The following is a 27,074-nucleotide window of genomic DNA, read 5'->3' on the forward strand; positions in this document are numbered from 1 at the left end:
AGCACTTGGTAGAGTCTCTTGTGATATCCTCATGGATAAGATGGTGAAATAAGAATACTACCAGCTGGATTCAATAATTATACCCAAAGTACATGGATTAATGGTTGAATATCCTTTAGAGAAAACTTCAGCAGTTGCTACAGGGCTTCTATCTTTGGTTCTATCTTGTTTAACAATTTTACCAGTGCCTTGGATGAAGATATGGTAGATTTTCTCATCAAATCTGCTGATGAATAGCTAAGACCACTGATGATATAAACAAGATTCAAAGCAATCTCAGGGAAACATCAAATATAGTCTAATCAACTGTCCAAATAGAAGAATAGGGTGAGGGTAGTCCTGGGTAGAGATGACAACAGCTCTGGTGAAAAAGATCTGAGTAGAGGCCAGCTAGGTGGCTCAGAGGATAGTCAAGGCTACAGATGGGAGTTCCTGGGTTCAAATCTGGCCTCAGACACACCCTAGCTGTGTGACCTTGGACAAGTCACATAACCCCCATTGCCTAGCCCATATCACTCTTTTGTCTTAGAATCAATATTTATTTTAAGGCAAAAATAATGATTTTTTAAAAATGAAATAGATCTGGGTCTTTTAATAAAACAGGTCCAATGTGAAATAACAGTGTAATGCAGCTGCTTAAAAAAATTAATAAAGGTCACAATTAGGCTGCACTGGGTAAAAGTCTATTGCCAGAATGAAGTAATAACCCTGCCTTAGTCTACACTGGACAGACCGTATTATAAAAATATAATATATTTAGCTCTGTGTCATTTTTGGGACTCATTCTTTAGGAGGGACCTTGACAAATTAGGGGATGACCATAGGAATAAGGCCTGGATGATGAGACATCTGTAAACCATGCCACAGCAGGAACAGTTGAAGAACTGGTTATGTATAGACTGGTGAAAAGAAGATTTAGGGGATGTAGGATAACTATCTTCAGATATCTGAAGGGCTGACAACCCTGTTTATTCTGTATCAATCCAGAAGAGAACCTTGGACCAATGAGCTGATATTGCAGGAAGGCAGATTTTATCTTAACCTAAGAAAGGCCTTTCTAAAGAGTAAGAGCAACAGGATGGACTGTCTCTTGAGGCAGTGAGAGCTCTAACACTGGAGGTCCATAAGACCACAGAATTAAAAGTCAATAACCATTCGAGGGAGGGAGGGGGTGCTTGTGAAAGAGCTTCTCCACAGCTTGGGTAGTTAGACTACATGGTCTTTGAGGTCCTTTGCAATCCTCAGAGTTTAAATGAATAGTCATGGCTTAGAGATTGTTTTCTACTTCTTTTTAAAAATGATAACCACCTATTAGCTTAAATAAGATTCTGCTTCTTGATTTTAAACATTATGTTTGGGTAAATCTCTATTCTATGAAATGTCATAACTGTGAAATTCAAAAATGTTTCTACCAATTGACAGTTTAGTTCAAATAAACCAAGGCCTAGATTTACAACAGGAGAATAAACAGAACCTGAATTAACTTTATGAGTTTGTTAATTATTATCCTTCCCAAAATCTAGGCAGCATCTTCCTTCCTTCCTTTCTCTTACTAAGACAGAAGAGCAGTAAGGGCTTGGCAAATGGGGTTAAGGGACTAGGAAGTGACGGAGGCTAGATTTGAACCCAGAACCCCCCATCTCCAGGCCTAGTGCTCTATCCACTATGCTACTTAGCTGCCCCAGCCTCCCCATTGCTTTGAAAGCTTTGCCTGGGCGTTTCTTACCTCATCTCTGAAGAGTTTAGCTTGTTCATCACAACCTGTCAGAATCTGGACAAAGCTGAAGACCTTGGAAAACAGGGAAGGGAATTTTGATAAAAAGAGACAGAAGGAAGCAGAGGGGAGAGAAAGAAATGGGAAGTAAGAAAGTAGAATAAACAGGCCAGAAATACCTTCGGGCTTCCCATGAGGCATCCAGAGGACTCCTGTGCCCAAAGTCACCAGAGAAAGCTGACCCCAGGCATGATCTCTGAATGCTGTATTTAGTGACTGCCCTGGAAAGGCAGGCTAGGGAGCAGAGTCTTTGCACCTGAGTGTCCCTAGTGGGAGAATTCCCTCCCCTTGCTAGATTGTACTGGCACCTCCTCCTCTAAAAAGCCTCTAGAAGGCTTTTTAAAAAATTGAAAAATGTCTAGTATAAAAGATTTTCTATTAAAAAATAGAAAATTGAGGCAGCACCATCAGATGAAGGCATCTGAAAGGACCAGGCCTGAACAATTAAGAGTGAGAATATGGGCTGGGTCTTCTTGCAATTGTGACTGGTCACTGGCCTGGCTGAACCAGACTTGGGCAGGGAGAACCTAAAGTTGGGAGTGAGGTGCCTCTGCCAAGCTCTTTTACTAGTGTGGTGTGGAGGCAAGGTGGAGGAAGGCTTCCCATTCCCCAGACCCAAGCAGCACCCTCGTACCTCCTCGATAGTCCATTTGGTCACCGATGCTGCATTGACGCTTGCTATCCCCGGTAGCAGTTTGCAATGTTGCTCCCAGCATGTGGACAAAGAACGACCAGGGTGAGCTGGCAAGGCCGACATGAAGAAGGATTGGTGCGTGTTGTCGGGGGGCAAAGCTGGAAACCAAATGCAAAGCCTGACAGACAAATGGGATGGGGCGCCTGGCCCACTCTGGGCTGTGCATGATGCCCCCCAAGGGCATCTAGAAGCCAGCAGAGAAGTTGTGCCTGGGAGAGGAGAACATGCTTGGGAAGGAATAGGGGGTAGGGGAGTCAGCGGATGTCCGGTTCACCTTGTGGGTGAAGAATTAAGACAGTTCAGTTTCAACCTCTTCATTATCACAATCAAAATGAGTAAATAAATATTCCTGATTCCCAAGAGCCTAAGGAAAACCCCCACTTTTTCCTCTGACACAGGATATCCTCCAAAGGCTCATCCTGATCTCTGTTCCCCTCCCCACAAGATGCAATCCTATGTCTATCATTTATCTTCAGCCGCTTTGTGAGGAAGGCTGGACAGATTTTTCCCCCCAAAAAACCGCAAGGTAAATTTAATTTTAAAATATATATAATTGTCTACAAGATGAAGAGGCAAATAAAATCACTAAAAAAAATTCCTGCATTATGATGATGCTTATATTCATTAGTAGGTTTGATGTCAGAAATCTAAGAATGAACATATGCCAGTCAGATCAAGACTTGTCTGGAAATGAATGCATTTTAAGGGTGGAGCACTCCTTGATTGTTTCTAAATATCAAAAAATATCATGGACTGTTCTTTTGAACACTAGCTTTTCTCGTAGATGCTATTGTCTAGAGACTCCAATTTTCCACATAGGATAAAGCCTTGGCTTCCGCCAGCTCTCAGTGGAGGGGCAACTATCCTTCCAGGTTACACTTGGATGGATGGGTGTAAGCTCATCAATGTGAGTTCTCCCCATGATTGAGGCAGGGTAAGGTAAATGGGTCTTAAGCCAAGAAGATCTAGGTTTGATTCCTGCCTTAGACTCTTTGGCACCAGGAAGTCATTTAATCTTTCTAGATCTCAGTTTTCTCATCCATAAAATGAAGGTGTTAGACAAAATGACCTCAAAGGTATCTTCCAGCTCTAAATTGATGTTTTTATGAGATCCCTCCAGTGATGAGAATGGTAAACCATTCCTGCCTATGTGACTCTTGGCCATGGCCCACATGTTCTCATAAAACCCCCATGGGGCAGCCATTCAACACATCCTCTAAGGCAGTGATAGTCAACCTTTTAGAGATGGAGTGCTAGGGCTCTGCCCTGACCCCACCCCACAGATAGAGTGCCATGCCCATCCCCCTGCAGTGACCTAGTGCTGTCTCCTCTCCCACCAATTGCCAGGCATGCTCTGCCCCACCCTTACGCACACAGGAGAGGGAGGAAGCATTTCCATTGGGCTGCTGGGTGGAGGAGCAGGTGAAGTGAGGAATGTCCTCAATGAATGTAGAGAGGGGGAAGGGAGGGGCCAGAGCTCTCTGCTTCCCTCTAGCTCTGCTGCTGCTGAATGGCCCACCTTACCCTCTGTGTTCTCCCTTTGACTGATAGGCAGAGGGGTGGGGGATGTGAAAAATGTCATCAGGTTTGGTGGAGAGGGGGAGGGGAGCAGTTCTGCCCTAATCCCTCTGCCTTTATAGTAAGGGGGTAGGGTAAGGTAGAGAGTGGGGTGGCTGCATGCCCACAGAGTGCTCTGCGTGCCGTTTTTGGCACCCATGCCATAGGTTCGTCATCACTGCTCTAAGGAATCGTTCTCTAAGTTTCTTGACATTAGGAGGCTCCAAGCAGATTCATATGGATTTTCCGATGATTATCTGTATGAGGTGGGTAGTGTTGGTTGTGACAATTTGAGATAGGGATAAGGGGCTTGCTCAAGGTCACAAGGGTTAAGAAAAGATGGGAGGTGGAGGAGGGGGACAGAGGAAAAGCATTTATTAAGCACCTGCTTTAAGCAAGACACTATATGAAGCACTTTTACAAGTATCATCTCATTTGTGAGATATTTTTTTTAAACCCTTACTTTCTGCCTTAGTAACAACTCTAACTCTGATTCCTAGACAATCAAGGTTAAGTAATGTGCACACAGCTGGGAAGTATGAGGATCTAGATCTGAACCCAAGTCCTCCCAATTCCAGGCCTGGTGCTCTATCTACTATGCCATCTAGCTGCCCTGAAATAACTGGTTTTTATTTATCCTAATAACAACACTGGGAAGTAGGTGCTATTATTATCATTCTCATTTTACAGTTGAGGAAACTGATTGAGGCAGAAGTTAAGTGACTTGCCCAGAATCACAAAGCCAGTAAGTATATGAGGTTGGAATTGAACTCAGCTCTTCTTAACTCCAGGGCCAGTGCTCTATTATTGTGCCACCATTTGCCCTAGAAGAACCCTTCTGATCTAGAAGCACCACACTGCTTCTGGACAAGTAGAGAACACTTGTCCTAGAGGATTTTCTCATATTCTTTCTTCTATTTCAGTTAATTATTTTAAAAATAAAAATAGGACACAAGGTTACCATGTGCCAGGCACTGTGCTAAGTGCAGGGGATACAAAAACATATCCTAGTTCTTTATCAGATTATAAACTCTATGAGGGCAGGGCTCTTATTTAAATTTGAATCTGTGTCAGAAGTAGATTGTATAGTGCTTATAACATATGGCACTTTGGAAATGAACTGAATTTTTTTTGAAACTTACCTTTTCTGTCTTAGAATGAATTCAGACAGAAGAACAGTCAAGGCTAGGCAACTGGGGTTAAGTGACTTGCCCAGAGTCACACAGCTAGGAAGTGCCTGAAGTCATATTTGAACCCATATTCTCCTGACTCTAGGCCTGATGCTCTATCCACTGGGTAACCTAGTTTTCCCTCTCACATCTATAATTTCTATCAACCCTTTTTGAATCTTTATATTTTTTAGCTTTTACCACCCATTGAGGTAAAGTTTAATAAATTTATTAATCATGAAAAATAAATAGAAGATACGGTATAAATGCTTAAGTACTACCTTCTACATAAAGCCTTTCCTAATTACCCAAATGCTAGTGCTCTCCCTTCCAGACTATATTGTGTTCATATTTATCTGTTTGTGCAGGACTTCCCAAAAGTCTTACTGCAGTTTTACAGAAGAGAAACTGAAGCCAAGAGGATTAAGTGACTTGCCCAGGACAGATTTGAACCCATATCCTCTAGGCTCTAGATCTGGCTCTCTACACACTGAGCCACCTAGCTGCTCCTCATGCAGTTTTAATAGCTTAATTAGCTTAAAACAGCCCTATGACTTTTGGGACACTCTGTATCTATTCTGTATAGCCTTAGATATGTTACCCCAGGCAGTATCTAAGTACCTTGCTAGTAAGATTTGTTTCATTCTTTGTAATTTGAATCTCCAGCATCTACCAAATTGCCTAGGGAGTAGGAGCAAATTAATAAATAGTAGATGCTTAACACTTGTTCATGGGGCTTCTAGGTGTTTTAGTGGCTAGAGAGCCAGGCCTAGAGACTGGAAGTCATGGGTTCAAATCTGGCTTCAGAAACTTTCTAGCTGTGTGTCCCTGAGCAAGTCACTTAAGCCCAGTTGCCTAGCCCTGACTGCTCTTCTGCCTTGAAACCCATACTTAGTATTGAAAGTAAGAGTTTTGAAAAATAAATACTTGTTTATTGTTGGTTGATAGAGTGAAGCCCATGTCACATGTTACATTTCTGCTTGATTCACCAGACACCATCTTCCAAGTGAACAAATAATCACGAGTGCTTGTTGTGTGCCTAGCCCTGTGATAAGACAACCATCAGCCCAGAGTTCCTATTGTGAGTCCATTCTGAGTCCTGGCTATGTGTGTAGTGCTTATATGGCTAAGACATAGATGCTATTCTTTTTTTTTTTAAACCCCTACCATCTGTCTTAGAATCAGTACTGTGTATTGGTTCAAAGGCAGAAGAGCAGTAAGGGCTAGGCAAGACTTGCCCAGAGTCCCAAGCTAGGAAGAGTCTGAGGTCAAATTTGAACCCAGGACCTCCCATTTTCAGGCCTGGCTCTCAATTCATTGAGCTGCCCAGCTGCCCCCTATAACAGTCATTTTAAATAATTAGTGCCTACTTGATGCTTAGCAATGTGCTAGGCATTCATAGTCTCCTGTGCCCCAGCACTGTGCTCCATACTTATTTAGGGCCCACTGTTTGCTTGTAAGATCAGGAAGCCTTGGGGTCACATTCTGCCCCTGACACATGCTGGGTGTGAACTTTGGCAAGTTATTTCATTTTTATGTGCCTTCAGGCACCTGCCTAGGCTTTATCTGCTAAGCTAGAGGCTGCTGAGTCCTGCTGTTGGTGGGAGGATCCCCTATAAACTGAAAATCTCAGACCCTCTATGTATTCCTGTCCTGTGACCTCAGGACTGTGTTAAAGGCTGGGGTAAAGCACAACTGGCTCAGATTGGTACCAGCCAAGATTGGCAACTCCTTCCCCAAACCAGAATGTTTTCTCTACCTTGATCTCTGGGACACAGTATGGTATAGAGGAAAGAAGGTTGGAATTGGAGGGGGGACCTGGGTTCAAATACTGATCTGTCATTTATTATCTGTTCATCTTAGGTATGTTACTTCAACTCTCTAGGCCTCAGTTTCCCTGTAAAATGAGAGCATTGGACTAGATGGCCTTTAAGCTGCTTTTCACCTCCTAACCTCTAAATAAAAATAAATTTTATTCTTCTTTACTTTTTTCTGCTTCCTGTCTCCCTTAGCTAGCTAAAGAATTGAAATATGCTTTATATTATTTATTATAGTCTTTATTTCCTGAGCTGAGTTTTATGTTTGATCCTCTTAAGTTAAAAAGTGGAAGCCTAGGATGCTTTATTTTTCTTTTAAAAAAAAGTGACTTTTAAACATATATGGGTCTCTGTCAATTAAAAAAAAAATTGGGGGCAGCTGGGTAGCTCAGTGGATTGAGAATCAGCCCTAGAGACCGGAGGTCCTAGGTTCAAATCTGGCCTCAGACACTTCCTAGCTGTGTGACCCTGGGCAAGTCACTTGACCCCCATTGCCTAGCCCTTACCACTCTTCTGCCTTGGAGCCAATACCCAGTATTGATTCTAAGATGGAAGGTAAGGGTTTAAAAAAAATCCTTACCTTCTGTCTTAGAACCAATCCTATGTATTTGGTCCAAGGTAAAAGAGAAGTATGGGCTAGGCAATTGGGGTTTAAGTGACTTGCCCAGGGTTGCACAGCTATGCATCATCTGAAGTCACATTTGAACCCATGACCTCACTTCTCAGGGTCTAGTTCTCAATTGTTGATTTATTTTTGAGGGTGAATGATCCTAAAAAAAAGGCTCCTGACTTTTGCAGTTAAGGCTTGAGGACACCCCCCTTCTTTTTCTATTGCCAAGAAGCCGGCTTTGGATTCAATGACAGCCTTCTTTCCTTCCTCTTCTTCCCCCTCTGAAGTGCATGGTCTGTATCTCCTGCCTGCAGGATAATTTCTCCAAGCTTCCCATTCATTGCTCTCTCTCTCCTGACCAGGGCCCAACTTTTCCTACCTGCACTGCCTTGTTGCCAGGTCCCTAAGGACCTCCTTTTGGTCAAGCCTGAGGGAGGTAAAAAGTGCCCCTTTACAGATCAGGTTAGCAGGCTCCACTCCCTACAATTGAAAGGGCTTCTGCCTACAAGGTTCTACAGGTCGCCTTCTGTCCTGACAGCTTTGAGAAGTCATCACCTGAAGTGCTATTAGGAGACAGGGCACAGCCTCTTCTCCTAAAACACCACAGAAATGTTCTATCACTTTCTTTCTTCCTAGCAGAACCATAACTGAGAATTTTTCAGTGTGGACAAAGTGGGGAGGGAACAGAGTGGTTTAGGGGGAGCTCTCCTGGGATGTTGCTGCTGGGGGTGGGGGAAGGAAGAATGCCTAGGGCTTGTGCTGTTGGCACCCTCTAAATTTTGATGGCCTAGACAAAGCTCCACTCACTCCGTTCTCATTACAGCTCTGCTTCACAGTAACCCATGCCAGGATTTCACCCACCATAGCCAGCTTCTTCCTCATGTCTACTTGTCATCCCTCTAGTTGCATCTTAAGGCCACTTCTTCTTGCTCTGACCTCAGAGGAAATGGAAAACAGGGGGTCACCCAATTGCTTTCTTTCTAGGGCACCTTTCCAAAGGAAAAATTCTGGAGGTAAATCCATTATAAAAGCTCAATGAAGAATGGATAAGAAACATTGCAATTTGTTTGGACCTTGGAGTCAGGAGATCTGTGTTCTGTTCTCTACTCTTATATTTACTGTGACATGGACAAGTCACTTAAACTCTCTGAATCTCAAGCTTTCTCCTCAGTAAAATGGGGCAAATAACCCCCATACACTTACTCTGTAGGACTGTTGAAAAACAATGTGAATTTTAAAGCACAAGAGATATGGAAGCTTATCATTTACAGAAGATATTAAGAAACCCATTATCATTATCATCAATCGTTCAGCTGGGGAGTCAGAAGCCCTGGGCTCTGCCACTGACTAGTGATATGATGGGCAAATCACTTCACCCCTTGGATCTCTGCAAAATAAGGAGCTGTATCAATGGCGAAAGAAACTGGTAGTCGTGAGATATTCTATACTATATGAAACAATGAATATGAAGAATTCTTAAAAGATGGGGAGATTTCTTTGAACAGCATTAGAGTTAAATAAGCAGAACTGAGGAAACACAATATACACAATGACCACAAATAGGGAAACTAAAACAATAACAAAGAATAAATGGAATTGATTTCCTTGTTTGGAGAGAACTACAGATAAGTGACAGTGCATTAATTCTGGTGATGCAGTAGTTTTGTTCAACATTTTTAAAAAAAATCTTTTATTCTTTATTATGAGAGATTATTCACTGTATGGGTGAGAGGGGAATGGTATATTTGGAAATGTTTGTAGTTATTTCATGACATCAGTAGAGTCTGACTCTTTGTGACCCCATTTGGAGTTTTCTTGGTCAATATACTCTAGTAGTTTGCTATTTCTTTCCTTCTCCATTTCATTTTACAGATAAGGAAATGGAGGTAAATGGGGCTAAGTGACTTGCCCAAAGTCCCACAGCTATTAAGTATTTGGGGTCAGATTTGAGCTCATGAAGATTAGTCTTCCTGACTCCAGGGCTGGCACTCTATCCACATCTACATTTGGAAATGTGGATGATATAAAAATAAAAGAAATTCAATCAATTTAGATAATAAAAATAGTAAATCAAATTAAAGTTTTTTGAATGAAGAGGCTAGACTAGATGATGTTTTCAGAGATGTAATTTCATAAAGAATATATTATTTATTTATTTTTAAATCTTATGCTCTATCATGGAATCAATACTGTGTATTGGTTCCAAGGCAGAATAGTAAGGGCTAGGCCAGTGATGGTGAATCTTTTAGAAACCAAGTGCCCAAAGGACAACCCTCATGCTGCATGCACCCAACCCCCCCTTTAGCCCAGACAAGGGAGGAAGGAAGCACTCCCATTGGACTGCTGGGCAGAGGGGCGGGTCATGGGAGAAACATCCTCAGGCATAGTAGAGAGGGGGAGGGGAGCAGCCCCCTCCAGCATGCTCAGGCACATGAACCATAGCTTTGCTAACATGGAGCTAGGCAATTGGGGTTAAGTGAATTACCCAGGGATATACAACCAGGAAGTATCTGAAGCTAGATAGGAACCCAAGACCTATCCTCTCTAGGCCTGGTTGTCAATTCACTAAGCTACCTCAATGTCTCCAAGAATTAATTATTTATGTTGACCTGTTTCCTTCCCCTTAGTAACTAGAGCAACCTGGGAGGGTTCACCCAGAGCTGACTCCAGGCGAGGAGCTGCTCCCTTCCTATAGGTGCCCACTAAGAGGAATGGGATGAAAATGCAACAAGAGGGCATTAGGGCAGGCAACAAGAAAAACTGCTGGACAAATGGAGAAGGGCTATTCTCAACATATCACAACCTTACACAGTCATTGGGAGAGAAGGAAAGGCAGAAGTCAGATTGGGAGAAGCCCTGGAGAGCACATTACTTACATTGATGGGGAGAGTAAGGGCATAGGTGGGAACTGGGCCTTCATTTTCACTGAAACTCAACCTGAAGACATAACCTGCTTTCTGCATGTTTGGAGCTACGAGGGAAGGTCCTCAAAGGAACTACTCATTTTGGGTGCATTGATGAAGCCAGATGTTAGCTGTTGGCATTATACTTGGAGTCACCCTATCTTTCTGCTTCTTTACCCTATAGTTGTCCTCAGGCTGCTGTGTCTACCTCCTTTCTTCTTCATGCCTCTGTGAGCCTCCAACTTTATTTATTTTATTTTATTTTTTAAACCCTTACCTTCCGTCTTAGAATCAATACTGTGTATTGGCTCCAAGGCAGAAGAGCGGCAAGAGCTAGGCAATGGGGGTCAAGTGACTTGCCCAGGGTTACATAGCTGGGAAGTGTATGAGGCCAGATTGGAACCTAGGACCTCCCGTCTCTGGGCCTGACTCTCAATCCATTGAGCCACCCAGCTGCCCCCTGAGCCTCCAACTTTAACACCCAAAGAGTTGGAACCATGCACTGAAAGCCTTCACTATCCTGTTTCCCACATGGAAAAACATCTGTCTTACTGTCTCAGGCCCATCCTCCAAAAATCAGGCCTATTCTACTTTTCCAAATACATTTCTTGTTACTCCACCAAGAAGTCTTAGATATATAGCCTTTGCATTTTCCATTGAATATAACATATTTGTTTTCAAATTTGCTCATGCAATTAAAAAAATAACAAACCCTTACCTTCCATCTTAGAATGAATATTGTGTATTGGTTCCAAGGCAGAAGAGTTGTAAGAGCCAGTCAATGGAAGTTAAGTGACTTGCCCATGGTTACATAGCTAGGAAGTGTCTGAGGCCAAATTTGAAATTGGGACCTCCCATTTCTAGGCCTGGCTTTTAATCTACCCAGTCACCTGGCTGCCCCTGCTCATGCAATGATTGCCTTGCAAACATGCCCTGGTTTCTCTCCTTATTTCAAATCCTTCTTATCCCATGAGGTTCAGTTTATATCCTGTTTCCTTTGTGAAACCACCCCAAATACACAACTGACTCACAGTGATCACAATTTTATCTAACTCCTGCTGGAATTTATAGATTCTTTCACAGGATTAAAATTTTTTTTTAAATCTTCCTCTCTATCCATTGTTCCCCCTGTAACTATGTTCTGGTTATAGACCAAACAGTCCTCTCTGCCTTTTAGCATCGCTCATAGTCCCTCCATAATGATGAAGTAGGGTAAAACCAGGAAAAGCCCATGTCAGTGAATGGAAGTCTGCACTAGTAGGCTGTGCACTGAAGATCCAGGAGGGTAACAGCCCTAAGCAGCCCCTCTTTGGTTGAATAAATATGGCCTGAGACACCATCTCTCCCTCTCTCAGGAACACAGTGATGGAAAGATCGGAAAAGGGGAGACCATTTGGAAGGGGTTGCAGACAGGCTGAGCAGTTGCCCAGGAAAGAATCCCCCAGTTCCTTCCTGTTTGCTCTGGCTTCATTCACATTATTCATCTAGCAAACATTAATTTAGGGCCTACTGAATGCAGAGTCCTGGGCTAGGTTAAGCAGGGATGGAGGCATCAAGCTGTAGGACAAGCCAAGAAGCTGCTAGAATTGATGGAAAACATGGTCACTCTAGGCCAGGAAAACTCCTGGGCACTTACCCGGGAAGTCATCCTGCTGGATTTTCCGGTACTTTGGAGGACGCCCAATCCTAAGGAGAAACAGAGAAAGACCATGGAAGTTTGGGCCTCAATAGGCTTTTTTGTTTGTTTGTTTGTTTCTGATCTAGATCCCCGTGTTCCCCAGGGCCTTCTTCACTGGACCTGTGGCCCTCCCCCAGAGGAGACACCCCTCACCCAGCCCCCAGCCCTGGGAGCTGGGGGGCCTATTCCTACCGGCCGTGGTGACGGGATTTCTTCCTGGGGGCGAAGCCAATGAGGTTCCTCTTGCGTGCAGAGGCCTCGGTGTCCGACAGCTCCGTTTTCAGTCGGCCCTGGTTCCTCTCGGCCAGTGGGCAGCCAGAGAGGCAATGATGTGCTGTGAACTTTCCGGTGACGTGGCCAGAGCCATCACAGCCAGGTGTGGGGCACTTCCTGGGAAGGGAAAGGAGACACAACCAAAGTGACCGGCAGTCTTGGGACTGGATCCTGCTCTCTGGATGCCCAGGCCTGAGTACCCCTGTTTCCTCTGCGTAGACACAACTCCTGGAAGTCTCTGTGTCCCCTTCCTCTGATTGGTCTTTTCCTCCTGGGACCTCCATTTTTGGGAGGGAGGCCAGTCATGGTCAATCCTTCTTTCCTCTCTGGGCCCCAGGCCTGACTCTCCAGACTTCTTTCTCCAACATGTCCCCTTTCAACTTCTTTTTATGTGTTGCCTTCCCCATTAGGATATAAGTTCCTTGAGGGCAGGGGCAGGCTTTCTTTTTGCTTCTATTTGCATCCCCAGGGTTTAGTACATGTGGTATTTGGCACACAGTAAGCACTTAAATACTTCTTGACTTGATTTCTCATCTGTGGCATCTTCTAGTCCTCTGGAAGATTTCATGCCCATTCATCACTGTGCTCTTTCCCACTAGGCCTGCATGACTAACTCAAACTTCCCACTAGATCCAAATTAGCCAAGACAATCTGAAGAGACCATGGATACCCCGGGATAGATGCTTGGGAGGATAGATGGGTTGACAGAAAAATTTACATGGGCCTCATGCAAACATGTTTATGGCTATTTACAGAGCTCAAAATGACAAAATTTTAGTTAGAAGATTTGGAGAGTACCTAGGCCAACCTCCCATTCCCTATGAGAATCTCATCTACAAATGCCCTAAAAGCCAGTCATTTGGTCTTTGCTTTAATTCTTCTAGAGATGAGGTGCTTCCTCTTTCATGAAGCAGTCCATTTCATTGTTGGTCAGCACTGACTGTTACAAAGTTTTCCCTTAGAGTGAACCAAAATCTGCTTCCTGAAGATTTCTATCCATTGGTCTTAGTTCTAGTCTCAGGTCAAACAGAATTCATTTCATCTCTTTTCCACATGACAATCCTTCAGATATTTGAATACAACATTCTATTATATCTTCCCGAAGTCTCTTCTTCTTGTTAAACATCCCTAGTTCCTTTGATTAATCTTCTTATGTCATGATTTCCAGTCCTCTTTCCATTTTGGTCATCATCTCTGGAAGCTTTAGTTTGTTAATATCATTCATAAAATATGGAGCCCAGAACGAAATCTGACGAGTCTCCCTTCTATAATCTTGTTTTTCTCCAGTGTTTATTTTCAGTAGTTCCCTCTGAGCATTTTCCCCTTCCCCTTGGCTTTTTCAGTTTCAAATCCTCTTCAGGAGCTCATCAACTTCTCTGAAGTTCAAAACTTCTTCCCAATACCCAGGAGATGCCCTCTGTTCCTGGTAAGGGGCCCAGGGAGAAGCTAGCAGCAGGGTTGGGGGAAAAGGAAGACGGGATCACCGTACCCAGCTTAAGTCAGTCTCAGCTGCCCACCCAGTACCCTGGGCAAGCTTGGACTTCTCAGGGTCTATGTGTAGGTGTCCACCACAACTCAGGGAATGTGCCTTATGGCATCTCTCCAGCTGAGATGGTCATCTAGGGCAGGAGGAGGGGAGAAAGGCTTGTTTTCTCACTCATTCATTCACTCACCCACCCACCTGTGGTGAAAACTGTACTTGGAGGTCTTAACATGGGGTGGACTCTTACAGCTGAGTGGGGGGCAGCCCCCAGGAGAAGAAGAGTTGGGTTCTCTGGGTCCTAGAGAAGAGAGAACAGAAAGAGGTCAGCTCAGGTTCCTGGGGTTGCCTTCCCCAGTTTTAAGGTCTCTATGCAGAGGACATATGATTACTTAGTTCCTGAAAGTTCCTGTCCACTCACCCTCACCATTCCTACCACTGCTCCCCAAACCCAGGGAAGGTAAGACTATAGAAGAGAAAGGACTCAATGAAATGAGATCTTCACTAAAGGAGAAAGGTATAGGAGTATCTCGATGGTTTTTTTTCTGGGAAGGGGGATGCATGCACAGAGTTGAGGGTATGTGCCCAGGGGACCCAGGGGGAGGATAGGTACATACTGAGTGGGGGCTGTAGGGGATGGCCAGTCTTGGAGCACCAGCCCACAGGGTGTATGTCAGGATGGTCAGAATCAATCCAAAAGTCATAGGCATGACTCCAGCCATCAAAGTGGAGCTGAGGAAGCAAGATAATCAGACCACTGCCAGGTCCTTGCCCCTCCCCATCTCCCCTACCAGCCTAGATTACAAAGTGAGCAGGGAAAGATAGAGCTAGAAAGGGAGTTTTGCAGCAGGGTCCCAGGGGTCCAGGGGGCAAGCCCACCACCCCCACATGGTAAGAGAGGGTAATTGTAACCCATTTCTCCACATGATTCTTCATCTCCCCTACCAGGACTCACTTTGAGAAGGATGCAGATTATCTTTCTGGGCCTCTGACTTAACCCAGTCAATTTAATGGGAAGATCTGCACAAAGTGTTAGGATAGAGGAGCACCCTGACAAGAGGAGCCCAGAGGTTGAAGGGTCCCCAGGCTGCATCCTTGGCTCTCTCATCTTCTCTCCTTACACTCACTCCCTTGTTGACCTCATTCACTTCCATGCTTTGAACCATCACCTTTATGAAGATGACTTCTAAATCTTTTTCTCCAGCCCTGAACTCTTTTCTGAGCTGCAGAACCCACACCTTCAATTGCACAGAGGGTATCTCCACCTCAATGCCCCACTAGCACATCAAACTCAACCTAGCCCAAGCCAGTGCTATCTTTTCTTCCAAACCTTCTCCCTCTGACCTACCTAGTTCTCCCTGGGACTTCACATGTCTATCATGTTTAAAACCAACCCTCCCAAGGTCCAAACCTACCTTATTCACTGTGTCACTACTGCCTTGGGAGCCCAGGATCTCTGATTTCCTCAATCTCTGATCATCTCAACTATGCACTACCAACCCCACTCCCAATATTACACTATCTACCCAATCCTTCTATGATGCTCTCTGGAATTCCTGCTCTGTGATGAACCAATTCCTTCATTTTAGACTTTTCCCTCTCCTATTCCTTCCATATTCTGACTCACATCCCTGGCCTTACTTTCTAATGCTGGTTGGACCTTCTCACTGAAATCACTTTCTGATACCAATTGGACCTTGTACCTACTCATTGACCTGGAGGTGACATGTGAATATTCCTGGTTCCCCATTGCCACCATCTTACTCTTCCTTGAATGCCAAAATCTCTCAACAACCTCTCTTTTTTCAAGGTTCATTTTATTTAAATTTATCATCTGACTCCCATTTTGGTGACTATCTCTTCTGCCCAGGACATGCTTCCTCCTTTGTCAATGAGCTCAGTGCCTGGCTCCTGGTCTCTCTCTCCACCCCAACTTCCAACATACATACTGATTTCTGCTCAAATTTCCTTCCCTCTCAGTTCCTTGATTGGTCCTACTACCATGACCTTCTCTTCCATTCCACCTCACAGGTCATACTTTTGACTTTGTCATCACCCAAAAATGTTCTACTCAATGATCATGACCTTAGTAATACTTGGATCTGATCACATCTTATCATCCCATCTCTCCTTATGCCATATTCCTCCTAAACCTATCTTTATCCTCCCTATAAAGTGTGATCTCTCCATCCCTGCTCTGGCTACACTATCCTTCCTTCTCAGCTTGACCCACTGCTGATCCAGTTCACCTCTATACTGTCCTCCCTTCTCCAATCCCTTGTTCCCATATCTTATCATCAACCCTAGCTCATGCCCACCTTCTGTGTACTTTGTTCCTATCATAAAGGAAAAAGAAGAGAATAAACATTCACCAAGGGCCTATGATGTGCCAGGCACTGTGCTAAGCACTTTATAAATATTTAAATAAATGTTTGATCAAGCCTGGGAGGTAGGAACTGTTATCATCCCTACTTTACAGTTTAAGAAACTGATAGTCATAGGTTAAGTGGTTTGCCCAGGGTCACACAGACAAGTAAGCATGTGAACCTGGATTTGAACTCGGACCCTTCCTGACTCCAGGCCTGGTGCCCTAGGCACTGTGCCACTTAGCGATCAGACCAAGTAATAGAAAATCTCGTAACCCTGCTGACTGGGTCCACTACAAAATTATGTTATCTAATCTCAATGTAGCCCTTACTGCCCAAATTTCTCTCTTTCACAGTCCCCAATGGTTATTGCAAACCTTTTCTTTTCTCCTTGACAATACCCTCTACCTTCTCACCTGATATCCTTGCCTTATACTTTACCTTTCTCTCCCAAATTTGGGTCAGTCTCTTTGCTCTCCCTCTTTTCCCTTCCTCCTCATCTCATGACTCTTTGAATATCATCCCCGACTATTTCCCCCTTTACTCTAGTTTCCCATGAACCCACTTTCTTCTCATTGAGCCCAAACCCTCTAAATGTATCCTTGATCCCAAACCTTCCTATCTCCTCCAGCATTCTGCTCCAATTGTCACTTTCTCTCTTTAATCACTTCTCATCTTACTGGGTCCCTTCATCCCTGCTAAATTTTGACCTATGCTATCATAAGCCCAGCTCCTTGAAAAAGCTATCTATACTCACTGCTTCCACTTCCTTTTTCACTCTCTCCTAAACTTTCTATAACCTGGCTTCTGATCTCCCCAATGAACTGAAACTTCTCTCTCCAAAGTTACCAGTGAGGAATGGTCAAATCTAATGGCTTCTTCTGAATCTCCCCCTTCCTGAATGCTCTGCAGCATTTGACATTGCTGAGTTAGGAAATGAGAGGATTGTGAGATAATCCAGGTGAAATAAATTCATGATATGAATGAAGAATAAGCGCTTGTCATTCAAGGCCCTCCACAATCTAGATCCAACCTATCCATCCATAAGCTGCTATTTTCCTTCATATAATCTATATTCCAGTCATGTTGAATAAACTCTCTTTTCTTCTATTTGCTGTTCTCATTCTTCTCTTTCTCATACCATATATCTTCCATCTCTATCTGGTCAATCTCTTCTTTTACCTGAAATCCCAACTCAAGCACCATTTCTTTCATGAAGCCTTCCTTAGGCCACCAGATGAAAATTCTGTCTTTCCTCTAATTTCCCAGAATACCTTACTTGTAATTTTCCTTTTTCTGCCTCTCCCTTTCCCCTGATTCAGTTATTTCAGTATATGTCTTTTTTCTGATTCCCTCCTCCCCAAATAGCCTATAAACTATTTGAAAACAGGTCCTATGTTGAATCTTTGTATTTCTAGCATCGGGCACAGTGCCTTGCATATCAGACATTTAATAAATGTTTCTTGACTTTTCTTGTAGGGCGGGCCAAGACAGGGTCTGGGGAACGAAAGGGGGACAAGGTTGACAAAAGTCCCACCCAACCAGCCTATTCTCCTTTCCCAGTCCCTGGGGCCACCTTTATCCTGTGGTCTTCTACATCCTCCACACTGGCCACTCGAATCAGAGCTGGGCTTCTTCGGTCCACAGCTTCAAGCTTCATGTTGATGAGGAAGCCATGGGGTGGTCGCTGCAGGAGGACAGGCCATCAGGCTGAGAGCCCAGCTCGGAAGAGTTCGAGTATGGGGCTCTGATGGAGCTGCTAAACCTCAGGGTATCAGACTGCTCAGCCTGCTCTGCTGTTTCCCCTGATCCCATCCCACCCCTGCTGGTGCTCCAGGGAGACTAGCAAACACAGATGCTCTGAGCATCTCTGAGGATGGGTGCCTTCTCTGTAGTTCTAGGCATAGGCAGCAAGAGAGAGACTGCTGGAGAGGCTAAAGGGTAAATCCAATGCCTGAATCAGTGTCTCAGAACTGTAAAGTCACTCAGACCATATTTTGTCTAACATCCTATGGAGTGAAGGAATTTCTTCTTTAAAATTCTTCTTCTTCTTCTTTTTAATCCTTACTTTCTGTCTTAATTTCAATTCCAAGACAGAAGGGAAAGGGCTAGGCAAATGGAGGTTAAGTGACTTGCCAAAGGACACACAACTAGGAGGTGTCTAAGACACATTTGAACCCAGATCCTACCAACTCCAGTCTGGTACTCTATCCATTGTGCTACCTAGCTGTCCCTGTTTATAATGTTCTTGGCAGATAGTCATGAAGCCTCTGCTTCAACACCATCCTTGGCAAGGAGCCAGAACATTCTACTTTGGGGGCAATTCTAATTATAGGAATTTTTAAAAAATGAGGCAAAATCTGCCTCCCTCTAATTTCTACCCATCAATGCTTATTCCACTACTGGGAGCCAAGCAAGAGAAATATGATCCCTCTTTCGCATAAGAGTGTATATTTTGTGAATATCAGAGGCAATGTAAAAAAGCCTAGTCGAATTATTCTGATTTCTGAGATCATGAAAACATTTTGCTTGTTTTTGTTTTTTTTTAAATTTCTTTTATTTTTCTCTTGGTTGGAGGGTGAGTCATAGTTCGGTATTCCCTAATTAAATATGAATATGGGTGGAACACTTCATATCCCACTAAATAATGAGAAGGCTTCATGGTGGCCTAAGAATAAACCTGTGGTTCTAGAATGGATCATTGGGCTTGGGCTGGAGTACCTCAGTGGCCATGCCAAATGCGGGGGGCAGGGATTCTGAAATAAGAAACTCCATTTTCATGTAATCATTAAACTTGGATTTATAGATGGTCCAGAGAGGTTGTGACTTACTGAAGGCATTATTTATAATAACATTATAAATCAATTTTAAAAGTGAAATTTAAAATTAAACTTTATTTAAATTATTAACTTTAAAAATTAACTCATTTGAGTTTCATAATCATCCTGGGAGGTAAGAAACACAGGTATTACCACCCCATTTTACACAGGATGAAAGTAAAGTTTGGAGAGTTTAATGATTAGTTCATGACCATTCAGTTAATAAGGCTCAGAGATGGGACTCAAATTCAGGTATCTCCACTGCAAATCCAGTATTCCTTTCAGTACCCAGGACTAGGATTCAAACTTAGACCTCCTCACACCAAGACCAGGATCTTCCCCTCTCTTCTATCTTACTTCTCATTGGGATGAATGAATTCTCTAAGAGAGAGAATCCTGTTGGGCCAAGCAAGGCCTGGGGAATTGTCCCCCCAGAAAAGAATTTATTTATTTATTTAAACCCTTATCTTCTGTCTTAGATTCAATATTGTGTATTGGCTCCAAGGCAGAAGAGCAGTAAGGGCTAGGCAATGGGGGTTAAGTGACTTGCCCAGGGTCACACAGCTGGGAAGTGGCTGAGGCCAGATTTGAACCTAGGACTTCCCATCTCTAGGCCTGGCTCTCAATCCACTGAGCCACCCAGATGCATCCCCTGAAAAGAATTTAGAAGTTAAATATTATCAAGTTTGGGATTGGGTAGTTTTATTTACAGTTCTAGCCACCTTACTCTGGTATATTAATTCTGAATTTAGAGTTTTCTCTTTGCACTATTGTGTCTTGAGAGAGTGGAGGGCCAGGGGTAGAAGGGAAAGAAGTAGGTGCCAGAACTGGCCACTAAGATATCTTGGCAATCGCAGCAATATCAGAAGAGGGAGAAGGAGAAAATACAGCTGATCTTCCTTCAAGGTTAGGTGTCACTACATACAGGAAGCCCTCTCTGATCCTCCAACAGGTTAGTGCTGCTTCCCTCGTACTATCCTATATCCAAATTATATCAAGCACCTTATATTCCTTTCTCATTTTCTCACTTCTCACTTTCTCATTTTATATATTGCATCTCCCAGGAGAATGTAAGTTCCATGAGGGCAGGTCATTACCATCTTTGCATACCCGGTGCTTAGAACAATATGGTATACCTATTAAAGTTTTTAATAAGTTCTTGTTGAATTGAATTGGATTTGAATCCAGGTCTGGAAAAATGGAGAGACTAGGTGACCCTTGGATGGGGTTCATTAACTCATCCATTCATTTAACAAACATTTCTTAAGCACCTACTATGTATGGATCCATTAAACTATAAGCTTCTGGGGTGTAGGGACTGTTTTTTGCCTTTCTTCTACCAAGCATATAATAGGTGTTTAATACTTGTTCAGAGACATATTTTGGGTATTTGATGACAAAAATGAACCCCTCCACCTTACTTCTTATGGGAGGAAAATAATAGGTACTCAGAAAAATAGACAAAATATTTCAAAGAAATCCTGAGTGTTTAAAGGTCAAAGCCCTGGGGACAAATGTAAGGGTCACCTAGAACTACTCCAAGAGAATCAAAGATTTAGAGCTTTGAAGGCTGTCTGATCCAACCCTCTCATTTTACCAGTGAGGAAACTGAGGCCCAAAGAGGTTAACTGACTTGTCCAAGGTCACATAGCATTTGAACCCAGGTCTTCCAATTACAAATACAGTGCTCTTTCTGTTGCACCATACCAGGGTCATGGAAATAGTTCAGTTCAATGAGGCCCAACATTCCTCTGTGGAGCCTTCCCATGGCCCTTCAGATCAATGAAAATAGCAGCCATGCCCCTTTGTCAGGCCTTTACTGCTTTCCTATGGCACTCACCACTTTGAAGGCCCAGGAAGGGACGGCAGAGGTTCCAGTTTCTTCTAGGTACTTTTCCCAGCAAAAACTATCAGGATCTGGATAATCTAGAGGTCAAGATGGAGAGCAAGCCTATGGGGTTTGGGTATTGCTTCTTCTGTTTCAGGAGTCCCCAGTCACCAGGGATGAATGAATGAATGAATGAATGAATGAATGGGTCAGGGACTACAGTGAGTAACTCCTGCACAAGGTCATCTTGAGCTTAGCTTCCTTGAGTACCCAAATGAGAAAGGGCTGAAGAACCCCTAGCCAAAGGGGAGAGCAAGCCCCCCCCCAACTTCCATCTCTTGGTTCTAGGGCTCTGAAGCCTTCGGAATCCTGGCCATTGAGGCAGGTGGGCAGTCCTGGGTGGAAGGAGATTGGGAACAGCCTGTTTTATCTATTCAAAAAGCCCAGAGGGGTCATTTCCTTATTTCTTCTAATTTTGAGGCTCTCTCTACTATCCTACTTGTCTCTCTTTCTGGATTTTCCCCTGAAGATACTTGAAAAGCAATGGTGTCCAGGAAAGCCAGAACTACTTGCTCACTGGTAGAGTCAGAACCATGTCCTTTTGGCTGGACTCGTAGGGAGCTGGGAGTTCTGACTTTCCCAATAGTCTCAGAAGTTGCTGAAGGACTCCTGGCTTCTAGGCTGAGATACTTCTCCCGAAACACAAGGTAACAAAGTGGGCAGTGCCCATAGACTGAGAAAGGACATCTCTCCCACTAAGTGAATTGAAAGATGCTTGTTGGAGGAGGGGGATAGGAGGGAAGGAGAGAGCCTGGGGAAGGGGATCAGCCAGGTTACCTTGTGGAGGTGTGAGGGGTTTTCCTTGCTTCTGGCACCAGCCAACAGGGTGGATATAAGGACTGCTGGGGTCACACCTGCAAAACAAGGAGACCTTAATGTCCTGAGTGTAGATCCCAGACTCTGGGCTTCTTTATGATGAGCAAAACTTCTGAGATTAAACAATGCTGGTTTATTTTTTTTAAGTCTCTTTAATGTTAAAAATACTAATAACAGAGTTTTAAAAACAAAATAGATGGTTATGAAAATGAATAGTATAATCTTGTCTTGGTAGAAAGGATGTCTTAAATAATTCATCTTAGCTCGTGGTTCTTTTCAGATTAATTATCTGATTTATTGGGAGTTCTCCTAAATTTTAAAGTAACTTGCGGTGACATTTGATCATTTTTCTTCCTCTAAATTAAAGAAAATATTGATGATGCTCTCTTTTTAAAAAATGTTGGCCAGTAGAGGATGAGGAATATTGAGTTTTGTTTGTGGCCTGACTGGAATCCTAAATAGTGACCCCCTCCACCCTCTTATCCTAGGTTACAAGGTGGAACACCCCTCTCTCAGCCTCCACATTTTCTTCTTTCCATCTTTTTGCCTTGTTTCAGTGAATTTGCCCCTGCCTCCTGTTAGCCCAGCTCTTTTTCAGCCCCCAGGGCCTTGAGTCACTGTGAGAGGCCAGGTCTATTAGAAAAGAGTTAGAAGTCACCTTTGAAGAAAAACAAGAGAGGAACAAGGAGGAATGAGGAAAGAATGGGGTGGAGGAGAGGAAGAAGTAGGGATGAAGGAAAAAGACAAGGAACCTACAGTGGCTTGGCTTTAGAGAGTCTAGTCATCTCCTTGGGACTCTGAAATGAGGAGCAAAAAAAGGGAGGTTCAACACAGTTTGGTCCTGAGAGTATCTCCTTGCCAGCAGTGATCCCAGAGGTGTGATAACCTTGGTAGGAGGGATGATGGTTAGGCTGGAGGTCATAAAGGTGGTGCTGACACTGGTTAAAGGATCAGATTTAGAGCTGTGCAGCTAGATAGTGCAGTGGATAGTGTTAGGGCTGGAGTGAGGATGATCCATCTTCCCAAGTTCAAATCTGGCCTCAGACAATTATTAGCTGTATGACCACGGGCAAGTCACTTCACCCTATTTATCCTAGTTTCCTCATCTGTAAAATGAGCTGGAAAAGGAAATGGCAAACCACTCTAGCATCTCTGCCAAGAAACCCTGATTGGGGTCACAGAAAGTCAAACACAACTAAACAGATTTAGAGTTGGAGGGGATTCTGTATATTAAGATCATAAATTTCAAGCTGGAAGAGGCCTTGGAGTCCTCATTCCACAAGTGAAGAAATTGAGGCCTCAAAAGGACTTGCCCAAAGTCCATAGGTAGAATGTGGTACAGACAGATGGGATTTGAATTTGAGTCCTTTGACACCAGAATTAGCTTTCTCTCCACTTTTCTGAGGTGAACACTGACTGTTGACTTCAGAGTCCCAGACTAAGACTGCACCTGTTTCTTTGTTCTGTCCCCATCCACCCCAAATTCTTGAGTCCAAGGTCCCTGCTCCAACCCTTGCCACACCGGGTCTGCTCCCACTACCAGTAATCATAGGTGTCGTCCCAGTTGTCAAAGTGCACCAAGAAACGACCATTCACCACGTCGGTGACACTGGCCACGCAGATGAGGGAGGGGTTCATGCGGTCCACAGCCTCCAGCTTCATGCCCACCTGGAAGCCTGTGGGCACTGAGCTCTGTAGGGTGACATGTCACAGACCAAACTAAGGCTTCTGCCCTGCCCAAAGCCACTGCCCCACTCTTCAATCCAAAGACAAAAGAAGAGACAGTCACTCCTGGGGAGAGAAGGGGAAGGTTAGGGGAAATGGGGGCAAGTTTGACCCCAAGCCCTCAATCTAATGGAACTAAAAAAAGACCATTTATTGAGTATACTATATAGGGGCAGCTAAGTGGCTCAGTCGATAGAATGCAAGGCCTAGAGATGGGAGGGCCTGGGTTCAAAAATGGCCTCAGATACTTTCTGACCCTGGGCAAGTCACTTAACCCCAACTGCCTAGCCTTTAATTGCTCTTCTGCCTTAGAATGAATACTTAGTATTGATTTGAAGACAGAAAGTAAGGGGTTAAAAAACAAACAAAAAATGATAATGGAGTAACAGGCAAATTTGGCTTTGGCGTACAAAATGAAGTAGGGCAGAGACTAATAAGAATTTTGTCAAGATAACTCACTAGTCATAGATGGAAGGTAAGAGTTAAAAAAAAAAAAGAATCTACTCTATGCCTGGCTAAACTAGGCACTAAAGATATAAAACCCAACCCAGTTCCTGCCTTCAAAGAGCTTGCATTCTACTAGGTTTTTCAACTAGCTTTTTTTTTTTTTTTAAACTCAATTTCTGTCATAGTAACAACTCTAAGACAGAAGGTAAGGGCTCGGCAAATGGGGTTAAGAGACTTGCCCAGGCAATTTTTTTTTCAAATTAAAAACAAACAAACAAAAAACCCTTACCTTTCATCTTAAAATCAATACTGTGTATTGGTTCCAAAGCAGAAGAGTGGTAATGGCTAGGCAATGAGGGTTAAGTGATTTGCCCAGGGTCGTATAGCTAGAAAGTGTTGTCTGAGGCCAAATTTGAACCCAGAATCTCCTGACTTTCAATTCACTGAGTCACCTAACTTTACCTCTCACTTTCAGTCTTGCAAAGTTCCTTCAGAGGGAGCTGGCCTGAGGGACAGAGAGGGATGACCTCTTACATAGTATTCATTGGGGAAACAAGGAAGGATAGGAGAATGCCTAGGGAATGGAGCTAGGAATTTACGTCTGTCCTCCCTACCCAGAATCAGCACGTCTGGCCCCCATCATTTCCCTGAGATCAACAAGCCCACTCCCTGGGGCCGGATCAGGCCAGAGGGCATCCCTTTTGCCTATGTAGTGAGGAGGAATCACTCACTTCCCTGATTTAAGGGAAGGACAGGATTCTTGGCTCAAGAGTCTAGAGTTGGAAGGGCCCTTGAAGGCCATCTAGTCCAAGAAGCTCAGGGAGGGGAAATAACTGTTCAGTCACACAGACTTGGATGGAACTGCCATCTCCCTGGTCTGAAGGACAAGGAAGAGGGAGGCCCTCTCCCGACAGGAGGGGGGATGAGGACTTAGTCACTCACGTTGCTATGGCTGGCAAACAGGTGCTTGGGGGCAGCCTGGGCCTTGGTGCTCCGCAGGTAGTTGCTCCAGCTGAACTCCTCCTCCTTGTAACCTAGTCCCCTCAGGGGGAACAAACAGAGCAGGGTGTGGAAGCTGGGGCATGGCTTGGTCCTTGGGGGGCAGGGGAGCATGAAAGGGACAGACCCTGTGCTAGAGCAGCTGCCAAGTAGGACACCTCTCTCCAGCCCCAGGAGAAGTTCAGGGCCTTCTTCCTGCCCTCCCGCTTCTTCCAGGACTTGGTGGCCATGCAGGGAGTGGGGGGAAGGAGGTGGTGGTCTAAGGAAGGACTGGTGGGGGGGGAGGGCAGACAGATCTACCAGCCTCAGCCAAGCCTTACCTTTTGGGGGCTGTAGCCTGTGTCCAGTCTTCTCAAACCAGCCAGCCGGGTGGATGTTGGGGGAATCAGCATTGAGCCAGAAGTCATGGCACTCAGAGTAGCCATCAAAGTGCAGACGCATTCGGTACCCACAAACCTAGTAGGAAGGGAGACATGAGAGCTCAAGGAAAGAAAGTCTAGTACCAGGCCAGGGATTGAGCCAGGGCTAACACCTCCACCTTGATTTCTTTCCTGTCCCTCTCCTGCCCCATTCTTATATATATATATATATATATATATATATATATATATATATATATATATATATATATATATATATATATATATTTTAAACCCTCACCTTCCATCTTAGAATCAATACTGTGTATTGGTTCCAAGGTAGAAGAGTGGTAAGGGCTAGGCAATGGGAGTTAAGTGACTTGTACAGGGTCACACAGTCTCTCCATTCCTATACTTTTTAAACTTCATGTTCTCTTTGCCCTTCATTCATTCATTCAAGTATTTATTAAACACCTACCATGTGCCAGGCACCATGCTAGATACTGAGGAATACAAAGGCACAGGTATAGTGTTTGGATTGTGCCTGGGCTATGGGGAAATGGGAACAGGAGAACCCTGGGGAACTTGGCTCTGGCCTTCTGTTTTTAATCTTACTTTAAATTCTCTCCTTTGGCAGACTTCTACTCCCAGGGCTTCAAGTATCACCTCTACGGGGGTGATTCTCAACTTTAAATCCCTCTTCTTGACTTCCATCACCACCAGCCCAAGGATAACTCCCACTGGATGCCCACTTGGCATCTCAAGTTCATCATTTCCCAAAATGAGTACAGGATATTCCTCTTCATTCTTCCTGCTAAAAATCTGATCTTTTTCTTGACTCATCCCCATGGCCCGCACACCACTATTCTCCTGAAGAACCATGAAACCTCAAAGCCATCACTGACTCTGCTGGAAGAGGCACTGATTTGTCATTGGACTTGGGTTCAAATCTCACCTTGAATTGCCTCTGTAACCCTGAGCAAGTCACTAAAACTCCCTGGGCTCTTGATCCCATGATCTGATCCTATGAACCCTCTCATTCCTTTCCTTCTACAGCCAGTTAATCAGGCTCCAAGTCCCATGTTTTTCCTTTTCAATAACTCACACATTTAACCCAATTCTCCATCCCCAGTGCAAACCCCTTGGTTCAAGTCCACATTGTGTTTAATTGATATTATTGAAGTAGCCTCTTAGCCAGTTCTCTGTCTCTATCTCTTTCTCGTTCTAATTATTCTTCTAAGATTCTCTACTTCCCTTCAAAGTCAGCTCAAGAACTCCCCCTTCTATATGAAGTTTTTCTCGACTCCCCTAGCTGCCACTACCCTTCCCTCCCATTTGTTATTGTTCAGTTGTTTCAGGCTTGTGTGATTCTTTGTGACCCCATTAGGAGGTTTTTTTTGGCAAAGTTACTAATTTGCCATTTCCTTCTTCTGCTTATTTTACAGATGAGTAAACTGAGGCAAACAGGGTTAAGTGACCTGCCTAGGGGCACAGGCAGCCCCTTCGCATGAATTCCTTAGGACAGGGATTTAGAAGGTGTCCACAGGCCACCAGAGAGATATCAAATCTTTACTTTTCCATCCCTAAGCTACTCAGAAACCTTCCTTGGCTCCCCACCACCTGGAAAGCACATTTCATGGTCTTTCTTTAGCTTGGCTGTTAGGTACTCCCTGGATCCCCCTTTTCTACCTTTCCAGGGA

General features: G+C 44.0%; 1 protein-coding gene and 1 long non-coding RNA gene across 18 annotated transcripts in view; one reads left to right on the forward strand and one right to left on the reverse strand.

The window, feature by feature from the left end:
* Positions 1 to 27,074, forward strand: part of LOC130456408 (uncharacterized) — a 79,192-nt gene that overhangs the window by 15,793 nt on the left and 36,325 nt on the right. The window contains exons 4-7 of one of the 4 annotated variants that reach the window (XR_008915207.1): positions 2,867 to 2,994; positions 4,716 to 4,770; positions 6,187 to 6,275; positions 7,058 to 10,836. This is a non-coding gene — a long non-coding RNA (uncharacterized LOC130456408). Of the gene's footprint in view, positions 1 to 2,866; positions 2,995 to 4,715; positions 4,771 to 6,186; positions 6,276 to 7,057; positions 10,837 to 27,074 lie in introns of those variants that run through there. The other 3 variants (XR_008915204.1, XR_008915205.1, XR_008915206.1) reach the window with 3 other exon arrangements.
* The window catches only part of L3MBTL1 (L3MBTL histone methyl-lysine binding protein 1), a 75,592-nt gene that overhangs the window by 8,976 nt on the left and 39,542 nt on the right, over positions 1 to 27,074 (reverse strand). For 5 of the 14 annotated variants that reach the window (XM_007474189.2, XM_007474188.2, XM_056811731.1 and 2 more), the window contains 11 exons: positions 24,959 to 25,471; positions 23,385 to 23,536; positions 21,806 to 21,882; positions 20,981 to 21,066; positions 17,898 to 18,008; positions 14,573 to 14,687; positions 14,157 to 14,256; positions 12,395 to 12,592; positions 12,161 to 12,210; positions 2,409 to 2,566; positions 1,727 to 1,789 (listed from right to left, as the gene is read on the reverse strand). In XM_007474189.2, coding sequence (XP_007474251.1) covers positions 1,727 to 1,789; positions 2,409 to 2,566; positions 12,161 to 12,210; positions 12,395 to 12,592; positions 14,157 to 14,256; positions 14,573 to 14,687; positions 17,898 to 18,008; positions 20,981 to 21,066; positions 21,806 to 21,882; positions 23,385 to 23,536; positions 24,959 to 25,471 — 1,623 coding nt within the window. The remainder of the gene's footprint in view (positions 1 to 1,726; positions 1,790 to 2,408; positions 2,567 to 12,160; positions 12,211 to 12,394; positions 12,593 to 14,156; positions 14,257 to 14,572; positions 14,688 to 17,897; positions 18,009 to 20,980; positions 21,067 to 21,805; positions 21,883 to 23,384; positions 23,537 to 24,958; positions 25,472 to 27,074) is intronic. The other 9 variants (XM_056811738.1, XM_056811737.1, XM_056811736.1 and 6 more) reach the window with 6 other exon arrangements.

This window comes from Monodelphis domestica, chromosome 1, assembly GCF_027887165.1.
Source record: "Monodelphis domestica isolate mMonDom1 chromosome 1, mMonDom1.pri, whole genome shotgun sequence".
Classification (NCBI taxonomy): domain Eukaryota; kingdom Metazoa; phylum Chordata; class Mammalia; order Didelphimorphia; family Didelphidae; genus Monodelphis; species Monodelphis domestica.